Genomic DNA, 13,766 nt, shown 5'->3' with positions numbered 1-13,766 from the left:
GTACCACAGCATTCTAAATTATGAAGCAAAGGACTCCAGACCTTCTCTTTACATTTCTAAAAACTTGGACATAATAGCGCCACCATGAAGACTATTGCCCTGCATCCTGAACAATGGGCAACAAGGGTCCCTTGCTGGTTATTTGAAGTGAAAGCAGATGGAAACAAAGTCGCTGCACAGTTCAGTAAGATCTATACCAGCAATTAAGTCCCATTACACTATGGAGCACTGCCACGACACAGGCTCTGAACACCAGACCTCCCGTCTGCCACCACTTCTTATGGGGCGACACAGGCTCTGAACAACAGACCCGGCCGAGGCTACTCCCTGCTCAAGCCAAGCACCACCGCTTGATACGCCTGAGGCAAGGGATAAAACCCACCTTCCTCCAAACTATGTGGAGAAAGGGGTTTAAAATGGAGAATGGATTTTAATATATATAATAATGCACTGTGAGTTATATCTGCTTAGGTGAATGATTGTCAGAGTGGGTGTTATATGTGTAAACTTAAGATGATAAATGCCAAACAGACACGTGGGCTTTTTGTGGTAGTTTAAAAACAAAACAATCAAAATTTATTTTTAAAAGTTCATAAGCTTTGTTTCAAATAACAACATTTAAAAACCTTTTTGAAACCTTTCATACAATCCGGTCACTCATTCACATTCGCGCTTTCCTTTTTCTCACACAATCACTCTTGAACTTTCTTTATTATCAGTATTAATATACTTCCACTACATGCACACCACACTCTAAAGACACCACTCACTACACTGACCCTCAAATTTCCCAGAACTTAAGTACCATAAACACAGAGAGCACTACCGACTCTAAGAGTACCTAATAAGTCTCCCTGAAAAGGTTTCCATAAAAGAACAAGAACAAGAACTCCCAATCCCCTCAGTCATTCCCTTATATATATCACTCCTCCCCCCTCTCAAGACATTCTAACTCCGCCCACTCAGGCCAACATTCTACAAACCACAGACTTACAAACTGCAGACATACATTTGGAATTGACTTGTGGGGTGTAACGCCACATATTCTCCCCCCCTTTTTAAAAAAAACCAGAGAATGGGGCTGGTTTAATACGTGGACCTGTACATAGGGTTTGGGGAAATAAAATGGTTAAACATTTATATATACAATTAATAGCAATAACAATATATATACACATACAAACCTTTTGGAACATCAGCAAGTTAAATGAACCACATTTTTATTAGTCCACTTTTTGGCTCCAATTTTTAAAGTCCTGGAGCATCATAATGTCCACAACAAAGTCTCACTTTACTGGAGAACTGCACGATTCCTGACGATGTCCAACCGCGATGATGTTCTCCCGACCTGCCACATGCTGGATCTCCGCGTTGAAGCTCCGGATCCGCCACGACCACTGCTGCAAAAGTTGGTTGTGGCTTACCATGGGTTGCAGCCACAACAGCGCCCAATGACTCGCTTGCCAGATGAACCACCATCTCCACACGCACGGCTTGTCCCTGTCCACAGCCCAAACGATGGCAAGACACTTCTCCTGGACAGCAGAACAGCCTCTCTCTCTCTCTGCCAACCCTCCACTGGAGTAGGCCACGAGATGTTTCACATCGTCCACTGTCTGTATCAGCCTTGCTCCAATTCTGACCTCCGAAGCGTCTGAGGTCAGAACAAACTTTTCTTTTACTGCCTCTGGTACTCTTCTATCCACCCTATAAGTGGATAGACTTTACAGGGGGATGGGCTCCAGTCCTATCCTGAATAATGCAAGGTCCTTCCCAAACAGCCTCGAACTGATTACTCTTCTTGGGAAAGAAGACCACGACTTCAACTCCTATTCCAAAGTTCCGGTCTCTAGCCTCTTCATCACACCAAGTTTTCTGCCTGGTTTGGGCTCCAGCCAAACCTGTGTGTGCCAGCTCTATGACTTCTTTCTTGTCATTAAATTGTTCAACTAGCCCATTTGTTTGGGGGTGGAAAGCAGTGGATGTTATATGCTTGACACCGCAACACCTCCACAAACATCTCATTTCATTAGAGAACAAAACTGAGCTTTGATCACTCCAAATTTTATGGAGGAAACCCCAGCAACAAAAGATTTTTAATAGGGCTTTTGCTACTGACAAGGCATCAACATTTTGAAGGGCTTCAGCATTCGGGAACCTTGTGGCAGAGTCTATTATGGTCACTTGAAACATTTTTTTTGTCTGTGTAGGTCTAGGGAAGGGTCCTACCAGGTCCAGTCTTATTTTTAAAAAGGGTTGGTTGGTAAGTGGTAGGGGATTTAGGGGAGCCTTGACCTTGTCCCTACTTTTCCCCACCCTCTGGTAACTCTCACAGGACTTGAAAAACTCTGTGGCTTCCCTAGAAATATTAGGCCAGTAATAATTAGTCATCAACCTTTTCTGGGTTTTACCTATCCCCATGTGGCCTGCCAAAAAGGAGTCGTGATCTGATTTCAGCTGGTCCCTATCTGGTATTGGTACCACAAGCTGCTTTTCAGCCCTCCCAACTTCCTTGTTTCTTCTTGGGCAACCACTTTTGGTATAAGAGTCCCCAATCCCAGAAAACCTGTTCTTTCTGAGTGTTACTAAAAGAGGTTTCTTGTGCCTCAGCTTTGGATCTTAAAACCTCCAAGCTGGGATAATTTCCTGTGTGTAAAGCAAACGTGGTATCAGTTTTTGCAACGATGTTTCCTAGCACAGCAGTTCCTTCAGCTGGGTTGCTAGGCAACTGCAGAGGCATGCCCTCAGCCTCTCCAGATTCGCTACAATTGTCTGACAAGCCCTCCACTGCTGCTTGTGAGCGTGTAATAATAAAAACTTTTCTACCTTCTAACCCCATGATATCAGTACCTAGGATTAGAGGTTCTTCCTGACAGCAATTAACACCTAAAATACATTTCCCTGTGACTCCCCTCCATGTAACTTCCATCTCGGCTACAGGAATTTCAATTATGGGTCCTGTCACAGGTTTGATGTTAATTTTTCTGTGAGGAATAATCCCCTCCCTCATCACCAGATCTGCTCTAATCAGAGATAAACAAGCTCCAGTATCTAGAATAGCTTTATGCTTTTTTCCATTTATTAAAACATTTTCCCACACTAATGTGTAACACTGGGAACTTTGGGGATGTTTAGCATCTTTATTAATATCCACTCTCCTTACTGAGGTACTTTTCTCTTTCTCTTCTCTCAGCCTGGGACATTGTGGTCTAATATGCCCCACCAACCCACAATGATGGCATGTGAGGTCTGTAGGTTTGGTGGTGTTTCCCGCCTTTTCTGTTGGCAACTGATTTTTATTTACCTCAGCTTCCTTCTTACCCCCATTAGGTTTATACCCTGGTTTAATATTATTTTCTTTAGGAGACTTGCTGGTCATATGATAGCCCCGGTTTAAGGAAAATTGATCAGCCAGGGAAGCTGCATCTTGATATGTTTTTGGGTCTCTATCTCTCACCAGCAATCTTATATCTTGAGGGATTTGAAAAATTAATTGATCTTTAATCATCAGATCAACTAAATCTTGCTTGGTTTTCACCTCAGCGCAGGTGATCCATTTTTCAAAATGATCCGCTAATTTGTGTCCCAACTCCACAAAAGATTTGGATGACACAGCATTAAGGCTTCTAAATTTCTTCCGGAAACACTCAGGCCCATAGCGAAATCTTTTATAAACTGCTGTTGTATATGAGGCAAAATCTAAAGCTTCCCCCACAGGAAAACTGTTATAAATTTCAGCCAGGTCTCCCTTGATCAAGTTAGGGATAAACTTCATGTAATCTTGTGGCTTTACTTCCCACATCATGGCTGCCTTTTCAAAGGTATTGAAGAAAATTTGGGGATCTTGCCCCTCAACATAAGGGGTAAAGTCTTTAGGAGATAATTTGGGAGGTCTAGCCCCTTCCTCAATTCTCCTCTGACCTTCCCGCTCAAATTTTCTCTTTCCTAAAGCAATTCGTTCTAGCTCCAGCTCTCTATCTTTTTCCCTCAGCCTTTCTTGCTGTTCCAACTCAGCTCTCTTCAACTCCCCTTGTTGTTCTAATTCTCTATCTCTTTGCTTTATCCTTTCCAATTCAAGTTTTTCCTGCTGTTTTATCTTTTCTAATTCAATTTGTCTATTAGCCTCCTGCTGTTTTACCTTTTCTAATTCAAGTTGTCTATCAGCTTTTCCTTGTTCCAATTTCTCCCTTTCTAGCTGCATGTATTGAGGAGACATTTCTACAGGCACTTGCCTCAGAGGATTTACCTCAGTTTCAACTGCAGCATGAACTCTGTAATATTCTATAAGAGCCCATTTCATTTCATCAACTGACTTTCCTTCAGCTGGCAAATTTAAACGCTTACATCTGTCTGAAAGGGCATCTTTCTTCAACGCTAAGATATCCATTTTTATCAGACAGAGACTTAACCTTAATAAATAAAATGGTACTGGGAGTTTTCAATTGAGGTCAGGAGTGGTAAACTTGATATTTTATAATATGTATCTCACCACAGACAAAAATATCCTGTCAAAGAATTGTATCAGCGCAATCTCTGACTTAGGTAATATGTAACTTTCACAGCTAAGGACCTCAGAGGTGCTTTACAGTAACCACCCTCTGTCCTGTTCACAAATAAAATCCTTTTTGACTTCTGTCACTATAAATGAACAGAGTCTACTTCAGATCCCACCGCTGCCACCACTTATTATGCCACGACACAGGCTCTGAACACCAGACCTTCCGTCTGCCACCACTTATTATGGGGCGACACAGGCTCTGAACACCAGACCCGGCCGAGGCTACTCCCTGCTCAAGCCAAGCACCACCACTTGATACGCCTGAGGCAAGGGATAATAACCACCTTCCTCCAAACTATGTGGAGAAAGGCGTTTAAAATGGAGAATGGATTTTAATATATATAATAATGCACTGTGAGTTATATCTGCTTAGGTGAATGATTGTCAGAGTGGGTGCTGAATGTGTAAACTTAAGATGATAAATGCCAAACAGACACGTGGGCTTTTTGTGGTAGTTTAAAAACAAAACAATCAAAATTTATTTTTAAAAGTTCATAAGCTTTGTTTCAAATAACAACATTTAAAAACCTTTTTGAAACCTTTCATACAATCCTGTCACTCATTCACATTCGAGCTTTCCTTTTTCTCACACAATCACTCTTGAACTTTCTTTATTATCAGTATTAATATACTTCCACTACATGCACACCACACCCTAAAGACACCACTCACTACACTGACCCTCAAATTTCCCAGAACTTAAGTACCCTAAACACAGAGAGCACTACAGACTCTAAGAGTACCTAACAAGTCTCCCTGAAAAGCTTTCCTGAAAAGAACAAGAACAAGCTATCCCAATCCCCTCAGTCATTCCCTTATATATATCACTCCTCTCCCCTCCCAAGACATTCTAGCTCCGCCCACTCAGGCCAACATTCTACAAACCACAGACTTACAAACTGCAGACATACATTTGGAATTGACTTGTGGGGTGTAACGCCACAAGCACTATTCTGGCCGGCTGGTTCTCTGCAGCTCACTTGCATTACAGCTGTTACATGGGAGAGTGCCTGAATGGTTTACAAATTAACACTCAGCTCCTTCTGCACTAGCCAAGCAACAGCACCTGGACAAATTTCACTTCAGAACATAACTGTTAGAGGAGAAGCTGTAAAACATCCATTTCTAATACAGCAGCCGCCTTCAGCAGCCAATTCTTTTAAAGTAACCCCACTATTCACAAAGAATCAGAGGAAAAGAACAGGTTAATTAATAGCAAGATTACTAAATATGACAAAGAATCAAGGCATTTACACATTGACAATAAAGGCGCCTTAAGTGTCATGCTTTTTTAACAGGGCCAGGTATAATACAAACAATTAAATAAATAATAAACTGAAACTGAACATGCTGCAGCCCAAGATCTTTATACTTACAAATAAGTTTCCTTTGAGACATTGCAGTATGCGTAGTTTTTCTTTCTTTTTAAACAACAATATAGCCCTCCAACTAAAATAGCCTCCCCAGCTAATTAGGTTAGTCTGTCAAATCTTCATCACCATCTGCTTTTGTAAAATTTATATAAAGTGGGTACTGTGATTCATCTAATTTGCATAGCATGGTATTCCATGTTTTATAAACACATACACAAAAGTGCCCTTTTAAAACAGGCTCACTGTACAGCACTTGTAAGGAACAGGACATAATATTACTAGAAAATCTACTGCCAATACTCGACCAATCTTCATCAACCTGGTGTCTTCCAGATGTTTTTAGTTTAATTCCCATCAGCCCCAGCTAGCATAGCCAATGCACAGGAATGCTGGGAGCTATAGTCCAAAATAGGGCACCAAGCTGCGGAAGGCTGAACTAGACAAACTGTCAAGTATCTAGAAGCCGTGCGTTATCTGTATTACTTTGCTATTTTTTCATGTTTCAATTTCTTTTACAGAATCGCTGAACAGCAAATAGCCAAAACCCCATTACTTAATTTATTATCTCATTTGAATCCTGCCTTTCCCTAGGGAAGCAAACAGAGTAGATCCCATTGCGTCTGCACAACAGTTCTGTTAAGTAGTTTAGGCACACCGACTATCACTATTCGCCACTTTATATGTAAAGAGCTTCTCACACAATCAGCTAAGATTTTCAGACATTTGAGTCTAAGTCAATGTTGTCAGAGGCACTCCAAAAGTTAATCTGTCTGCACACAACAATCCTCCAAGGGCCACTATGGCTGAAATTAATTACCTATTGGGCCACTTCGCAGGACACAACAACCCACCATGGGCTACCTTAAGGCCCAATTGAAGTCCACCAGGAGAAGAGCCTTCAGAGTGGTGTCCCTCTTTCTGTGGAACTCCCTGCCCCTGGAGGTCAGACAGGGACTAATGCCGTGTTGTTTCTAGTGCCTCCTGAAAACAGCCTTATTCCAGGAAGCATTCTTTGACTGACAGCTACAGTTTTTATTGCTGTTCTGTGAGTTTTCTTAGTATAATAGTGGCATTTTAATTTTAGTATCTTTTACTGTTTTAATTCTTATGCTCACTGGAATCTGTTTCAGATTTGGAGTGGTATACGAAATTTGTAAATAAATAAATAAACCCACAGTCAGGCTGTGGTGTGTGCAACCATGCATAACCCTCACATAACCTACACACACTGGATTCACACAAAACAACAACCCCCAAGTAGGTGTTGGATATGCAAAATGAATCACTGTGAGTTAAATAACTCACGGCAAGCTGCACCATGTCACTGTAAACGAGATCACTGAGTGAAAACCATAGCTACCATGAGCTGAGAGTGTCAGGTAAAGAAGAAGTTATCATCTAGCAGGAGGACAACTGTTAATAGGACATATTCATGGCCCATTCAATGCTAAAGCCCCACTGTTGAAAAATAAATAGGTATCTCCCATTGCAATCAAGATTACACATCTAACTAGCCATTTCCTATTGCTAGTTTCTGCAACCATACTCAAATTTCACCCAAATTATTCAGATGTGCTCCTGAATACCTTCACACTAGGAGCCAATCGGGCGGAGGAACCAGCATAAGTATGTTCTTGAATTGCTTTCTTTTACCCAATGTTCAGTAAGCCAGACATTTTAATGTCAAATTTGCAAGAATTACAACAAGGATGTGGAATCAGTTCTGCTCAGAGTTAGTTCCCAAGAGCTTCCTCAGAGCTATTCCTCAAAGCAACTCATTCCATTTGTAAAATAAGAAACTGGCAAAATAAGACACTGATCCTCGGCATGAAGTTGTGTAAGAACAATGCTTGGTATGAGGGGCTCTGAGCAGTTGGAGGAGGGGAGCAAGTGGATTTAACAAAGGTTATGAATAGCACAGTTAAAAGAGAGATCTAATATTTGCAAAGGCATCACAGAAAGACATCTATGGAGCAAATACAGTCTTGTATATTTAATAAGATGGAGACATTTTCAGTACAAGAAGTGATCAAAGCTTGGATTTCTCCTCAGATCTCAAATATAACTATGGCAAATACAAACAGTTACCTTGCAATCACATTGTTTAAAAGAAATGGAGCCCCAGGCATCCATAATTACTTCAAATAGAGTTTTCATCAGGAAGGGGGAAATTAAGATGCTTCTCTACTTCAATCGCTGTCTTGGCCATCCCTCAATGTATACTTGTATAATGGAGGTTTCCTCTTAAATTCCACATCCACTTCTTGCTCTAGACATATTTCAGCCATAAGCAGTCAATAAACGATTTGCTAAAGGCAACTCCTAAGTTCTGCCCTTCTGGACAAAGAATGCCCATTAACTCTTCCTCTATATAGGGTCCAGTAAATATTCACTAAATTTGGTTTTTATCTCCCCTTCTTCCAAGGAGTTCAGAGAAGTGCACAAAGTATATTCTTCCTACTCCTCCCCCTGAATTCTTTCAATATATATTGAAGTGAGAATTGAAAATCTACGTTAAGGACAAATATTCATACACTCCAGATTAGTTCAGAATTACTATTACTGGGTCAGAAGCACCACTCTCCACATATGCATGCACTAGAAGAGTGGCAAGAACGGACGGGCAAGGTGGGGGACTTTGTTTTGATTACACCTAAGTGGTATCTAATCAAGAGCACAAAAATAAAATCTTCATAAGCATAGAACAGGTAGGGGAGGAGAGATGGGGGATTTAAAATAAAAGTGCCACTTTGGTGAGCCCTTTTACTAGAAATTCAGTACCTTCTGACCTAACGACAGCATTATTTTAAGACCACATCCCAATCAATATAAAAATCTGCTTAGACTTCAAGGCCATGGAGCTAGTATCTTTCAAGTTATCCAAATGGCACACAATACAATGCCAAGGGTTGAGACTGAGGCTAGTAGAGCAGATTACACGGAGCAGATAAAAAGCCTCAGAAAGATGGGCAACAGCTCTTTCAAGGCTATTAGGCAGAGGTCTAGTTAACACCTGCAACAGAACAGATCAAGGCCAAGCTAACTGGCTATAACAATTTCATATGTCTAAGTCGTCTTAGCTTTCATATCTTAACAGCTAGGTGCTGAGTGGACATTTAAACAAATGAGTGCATGAAACATATCTTTCCCCAATACGTGGGTATGATAGATGGCACCAGATTAATTAGGACAGCTAAATCTACAATGTAAAAGCCTTCCACTAATCCAACAGCTTCTCGATTAACATTTTGCCCTCATGCTTATTAACTGTTTCCAGTATCACCAGCTATTTTAAAATAGCATGTACCACTTCAGGCATAGAACTTGGGGCAGGTGGATTGGGAGGAAGGAAGGAAGGGGTCAGTGGTCCCTGACCATTAAATAGACAAGTAAAGTACACTGAATAAAATCAAGAAGGTTCATAAGGAGCCACAGCTGTTGGCAAAAAATAATTGTTCTATACCTATAAGGACCACAGAGATAGACAGCAAGGGAAACTATGAAGTCATTTGGGAATGAGGGGCACAATGACACATCCAGCTGTGATCGGCCACACAGGTTGATTTCATACCTGGATGGAGAACAATCCAGTGTTTGGACTCCTAGCCTTCTGTTTAACACATCTTTCCACAACCTGGTGCCTTCCAAATATTGTGAACTACAACTCCCAGAATTCCTGACCATTGGCCATGCTGGCTAGAGCTGGTAGGAGTCCAAAACATTTGGAGGGCACCAAGTTGGGGAAAGCTGGTTTAGCAGATACAGCATTTCCCCCCTTTCAAAATCCACATATATGGTTTCTTGCTTACTAACAGTATGCACCTATGAATAACTTTCAGAAAGGACTGGGGAAATTTACAAAAGATACATCTATCAGCAGATATTAACAGACAGATAAATGGAGCCGCCCTTTACAAAAGCACTGCCCAGATTCTAGGGATAAACAATGGGGGAAACCCATTACCTTCATTCCCTACATATGATCGTCTAAAGGCATATATCCAGCTATTGTTGGATGTTCCTTGCTGCCCAGAATTGAACATGGTAATTCTTATATTATAGAAATTTCTGTCGTGAAGCCTTTTATGCTTTGCTATATATCCTTTTATACTTTGCTATATATACATCTAACAGCTCCACAAATACCACAGACACAAATGAAGAAGGAAGGGTTGTCGGAAGGAGCTTCAACCAAAAGGCAAAGGCCTTTGAAATGTCACTGTCACAACACAAGGGAGACACTGCCGCTAACTCTCAATCCAGTCTCTATGCAGCTCCCCAGTCCTGTCTCCTTGCTTCCCCCGCCCCTTCGTGCCTCAGCTCCATCTTCTCTTCTGCACACAGGAAAAGGAACTCCCCGTTTCTCATCACAACCTAGCTGCGGGGCCAACCTCCCTCCCTCCCTCCCTCTCTTTCTTTCTCGAGTTAAATGGAGAAACCACCACCACCACCACCGCAACACCCAGAGCAGCTTTCTTCCACACTTATCACTCCCTAAAATGACCAGATGCCACAGATAGCTTGAGGGTTTCTGCAGATCCACCCCATCAAAAATAAACCGGATGCCCCATTATCAATAGGATAGGATGGAGCATTGGGGGTGGGGGTGGTAGGAGGGAAGGGTTGCCCTTCCACTTCGTCTATGTGGGATTCTATCGCTGCTAATAACAGTAATAGTAATAAAATAAATAAATAATATCTCTCACCCCAAAGCACGGGGTAACTAGCTTTGTGTGGTGTGGGGAGAGTTGCCCATCTGCCCAGTGCAAATGGAAGCCTATAGCTGCTGCTGCTTCTTATTATTGCCTATTCTTGTTAAGTCCCTCCCTCGTCTTTCAGGGAACCACCAGCTATACCCACCTCAGACCACCCCCCAAACAAAATGGGGCCCAATCCACTCTTTCTTCTCCCCCTCCCCCGCCAACGGAGGAGGATGGAGGAGGATAATGACATCCAGGTCGGCGCCTCCCTCACTCCTCCTCCTCAGGTAACGGAAGTAGCCCTCCCTTCCCTTCCCTTCCCCTCCGTGGCCGCTCTGGGCGCCCCCGCAGCCCCCTCACCCTTCACGATGCGCTCCGTCGTGGACAGTTTGCCGCTCTGGGCGCGCCCGGACATGGTCCCGCCTGTCCCGTCGGCTCCCGGGACTTTCCTGCCTCCCTACGGGAGGGGCCGGGACTCCAACGGCAGCAGCTGCTAAGCAGGCCCAGGCGGCGGCGGCGGCGGTCGTGGTAGTGGTGGCGGCAGCAACGGCAGCGCAAAAACTGGGGAATCCTCTCAGTGCCCAGGCGGCGGCTCTCTCCACCCGAGCCCCCCGAGCCTGCCCACTACCACGCATGCGCCAGCGTCGCTACTCGCTTCCCCCCACTTCTACGGCGCACAAGGCACAAGCTGTCAAGGCCGCCGTCTCTTTGCTTCTACGGCGCAGGCGCCAGCAACTACCCTCTTCTCCCTTGCTCGTCGCCCCCTCCGCTCGCTCTCTTGCTCTCTATGCCGTTACGCATGCGTGAAACGAACCTTTCCTTCTCCGCCTTACGAAGCAGCCGCACGCGTTCTGATTGGCGTCCGTCACGCCTGCGCGTGCAGAGGAGAGGGAGTCGAAACCCCGGAGAGCGGGGGAGGGAAGAAGCCTACACTGTCTTCAGCCACGTGATCAAGCTGCGGTCAATGGATTTCCCCCCCCTTTCCCCCCTCCTTCTCCCTCCGCCATTTTGAAGAGGAGGGAGAGTTGCTAAGATACGCACAGCTGGAGTCAGATTTTGAGAAGCGGGGGAAAGAGCAAGGGGGGGAGAGGGGAGTTGTCAATGCTGCCTAGCTGTGCCAGGGATACCAGGCGAAGGGCATACAAATGCAAAATGGGCTGCTCTATTAGGTATTATTATTATTAGAGTGACCATATGAAAGAGGACAGGGCTTAACATATTGAAAAAGGGAATTTCAGCAGGTGACATTTGTATGCATGGCAAAATTCCCTCTTCATCACAACAGTTAAAGCTGCAGGAGTCCTGCCCTCTTTTGTATCTGTTCAAATGGGCAGAACTCCTGCAGCTTTATCTGTTGTGATGAAAAGGGAATTTTACCAGGTGCTGCATGTATACAAATGACACCTGCAGAAATTCCCTTTTCAGTACAACTGATAAAGATACAAGAGCCCTGTCCTCCTTTTCATATGCTCACCCTTATTATTTGCACCTAGTGCAATAGTAGCCTTCATAGAGAGGACTTGAAGAAGGCCTTAATTCCAAAGGAGAAAAAAGGTCCTGGCACCACACTAGCAATAGAGCTTCTCCTTAGTGGCCCAGCCTTTTTTGTCTTCTTGTCTAGTGCCTTTCAGGAATAGAGAAGTACTACAATTTTACCGCCTTTCCGTAGAAATACCATAAGCCTTACTTCTTACTGTGCTGTTTTTGTTTGTTTTTTGGTATTTTATTCTTTTAATTATTTGTGTTATGTTTGTGTTTTATTGTTAACTTTTTGTAATCTTCCCAGAGAACATTTATTATTGGGCTGATTAAAAATGTAATATATTTTTTAGTTCTATTGTTCACTGTGTATTTACACATACAAGCGCCAGTTGTTTGGCCTTAATGAGATGTTCTACTCCTTAAAAGTGTGCACTAAAATAATTCTGCCCTGAACTGTCCATGAAATCTTATGTCTTAATAAATGTTAGTTTTTAAGGTGCCACAAGTCTCGTTTTTGTTGCAACAGACTTAACATGGCTACCCCTCCAGAAATTCTTGCTTCTTTTCCATTTGTGCTGTAACAGACTAACAAAGCTACCCCATCTGGAAAAGGGCTTTCCGCTGATCTGCTCTTACTGCCATGTATCAATGGTAATTCCTAGTAACCCCACAGAGGAGGCATCTGCCCAAGTGGGCTCTGGCTTAGCAAAAGCTTACGCCAGCAGTAAATGTTAACGCATTGAGCTGTCACAGGCTGCTGCTGTTTTTCCTACAGCAGACTAACAAGGCTGGCATGGTCCACAGGAGGAGAAGCAATTTGCTCTGAATTTGTAATTACAGAAGAAACCTTGCATTTCTAACTTCATCAGTGCTTTATTTCTAAATTATGTTGCTGCTCTGACAGGAAGAATTTCATATTTCAGCTGTTTCTGTTTCCAACTTTTGATTGTAAACCTAAGGCAAGGTCTGTCTCTTAGTGTGAACCAGTATAGGAAACATTATTTATCTGAAAAGAAGGATTAAAATAAATAAATAAAAGCACAAACTCCAATAGTCACTCTTTACTATGCTTGTATTGGGCTAGCCCTGGTTTTCTGATATCTCTCCCTTTGCAGAGAGAAGATTTTTAAAAATCGTGAGGTTGAAATTTGAAGATTGCAGCCTCCAACCATTAGGTCTCAAGAAATTATTTGGGGCGGTGTGTGTGTGTGTGGCAGAAGTATGGAGTAGCAGACACTTTGTTTTTAAATGCACTCACAACTCAAGGCAACCTGCCATGCCATTTCGCATGCTGCAGCTGGTAAGGTTTAAGCGCATTATTAGTTTCACTGAGAAAAGCAGAAATCTGAAAGCACCCTTAGAACAAGCTTCAGTTGGCATTCTATGCAATGCCCTAGGATTTGTTCAACATATAAAATACAAAACTTTTTACAAGGGTGCACTTGGTAATAAGCCCACCCCAAATCATAAAATGTTAACATCATAGGCATCACTGCCATCTTCTGTTTGAAGAGTAGCACTACATCTAAAGATAATTTCCTTAGGGGCAGTCAGAAATTGAATGCCTTCTTACTGCTTTATTCAGTTAACACAGCATAATTTGCTTCGGTGCACTGGTTTCCAGTCCATTTCTGAGCTCACTTCAAGGTGCTA

At 42.8% G+C, this 13,766-nt stretch overlaps 1 protein-coding gene across 4 annotated transcripts in view; it reads right to left on the bottom strand.

The window, feature by feature from the left end:
• PPP3CC (protein phosphatase 3 catalytic subunit gamma) overlaps positions 1 to 11,332 on the bottom strand; it is a 98,740-nt gene extending 87,408 nt beyond the window's left edge. Inside the window, exon 1 of one of the 4 annotated variants that reach the window (XM_063138942.1) lies at positions 10,992 to 11,332. In XM_063138942.1, coding sequence (XP_062995012.1) covers positions 10,992 to 11,046 — 55 coding nt within the window. In that variant the 5' untranslated portion in view covers positions 11,047 to 11,332. The remainder of the gene's footprint in view (positions 1 to 10,991) is intronic. The other 3 variants (XM_063138940.1, XM_063138943.1, XM_063138941.1) reach the window with 3 other exon arrangements.
• Between the last annotated feature and the right edge of the window lie 2,434 nt (positions 11,333 to 13,766).

Source organism: Elgaria multicarinata, chromosome 12 (assembly GCF_023053635.1).
Source record: "Elgaria multicarinata webbii isolate HBS135686 ecotype San Diego chromosome 12, rElgMul1.1.pri, whole genome shotgun sequence".
Classification (NCBI taxonomy): Eukaryota; Metazoa; Chordata; class Lepidosauria; order Squamata; family Anguidae; genus Elgaria; species Elgaria multicarinata.
The sequence above is the reverse complement of the archived record's forward strand: the minus strand, read 5'-3'. Positions and strand labels throughout refer to the sequence as shown.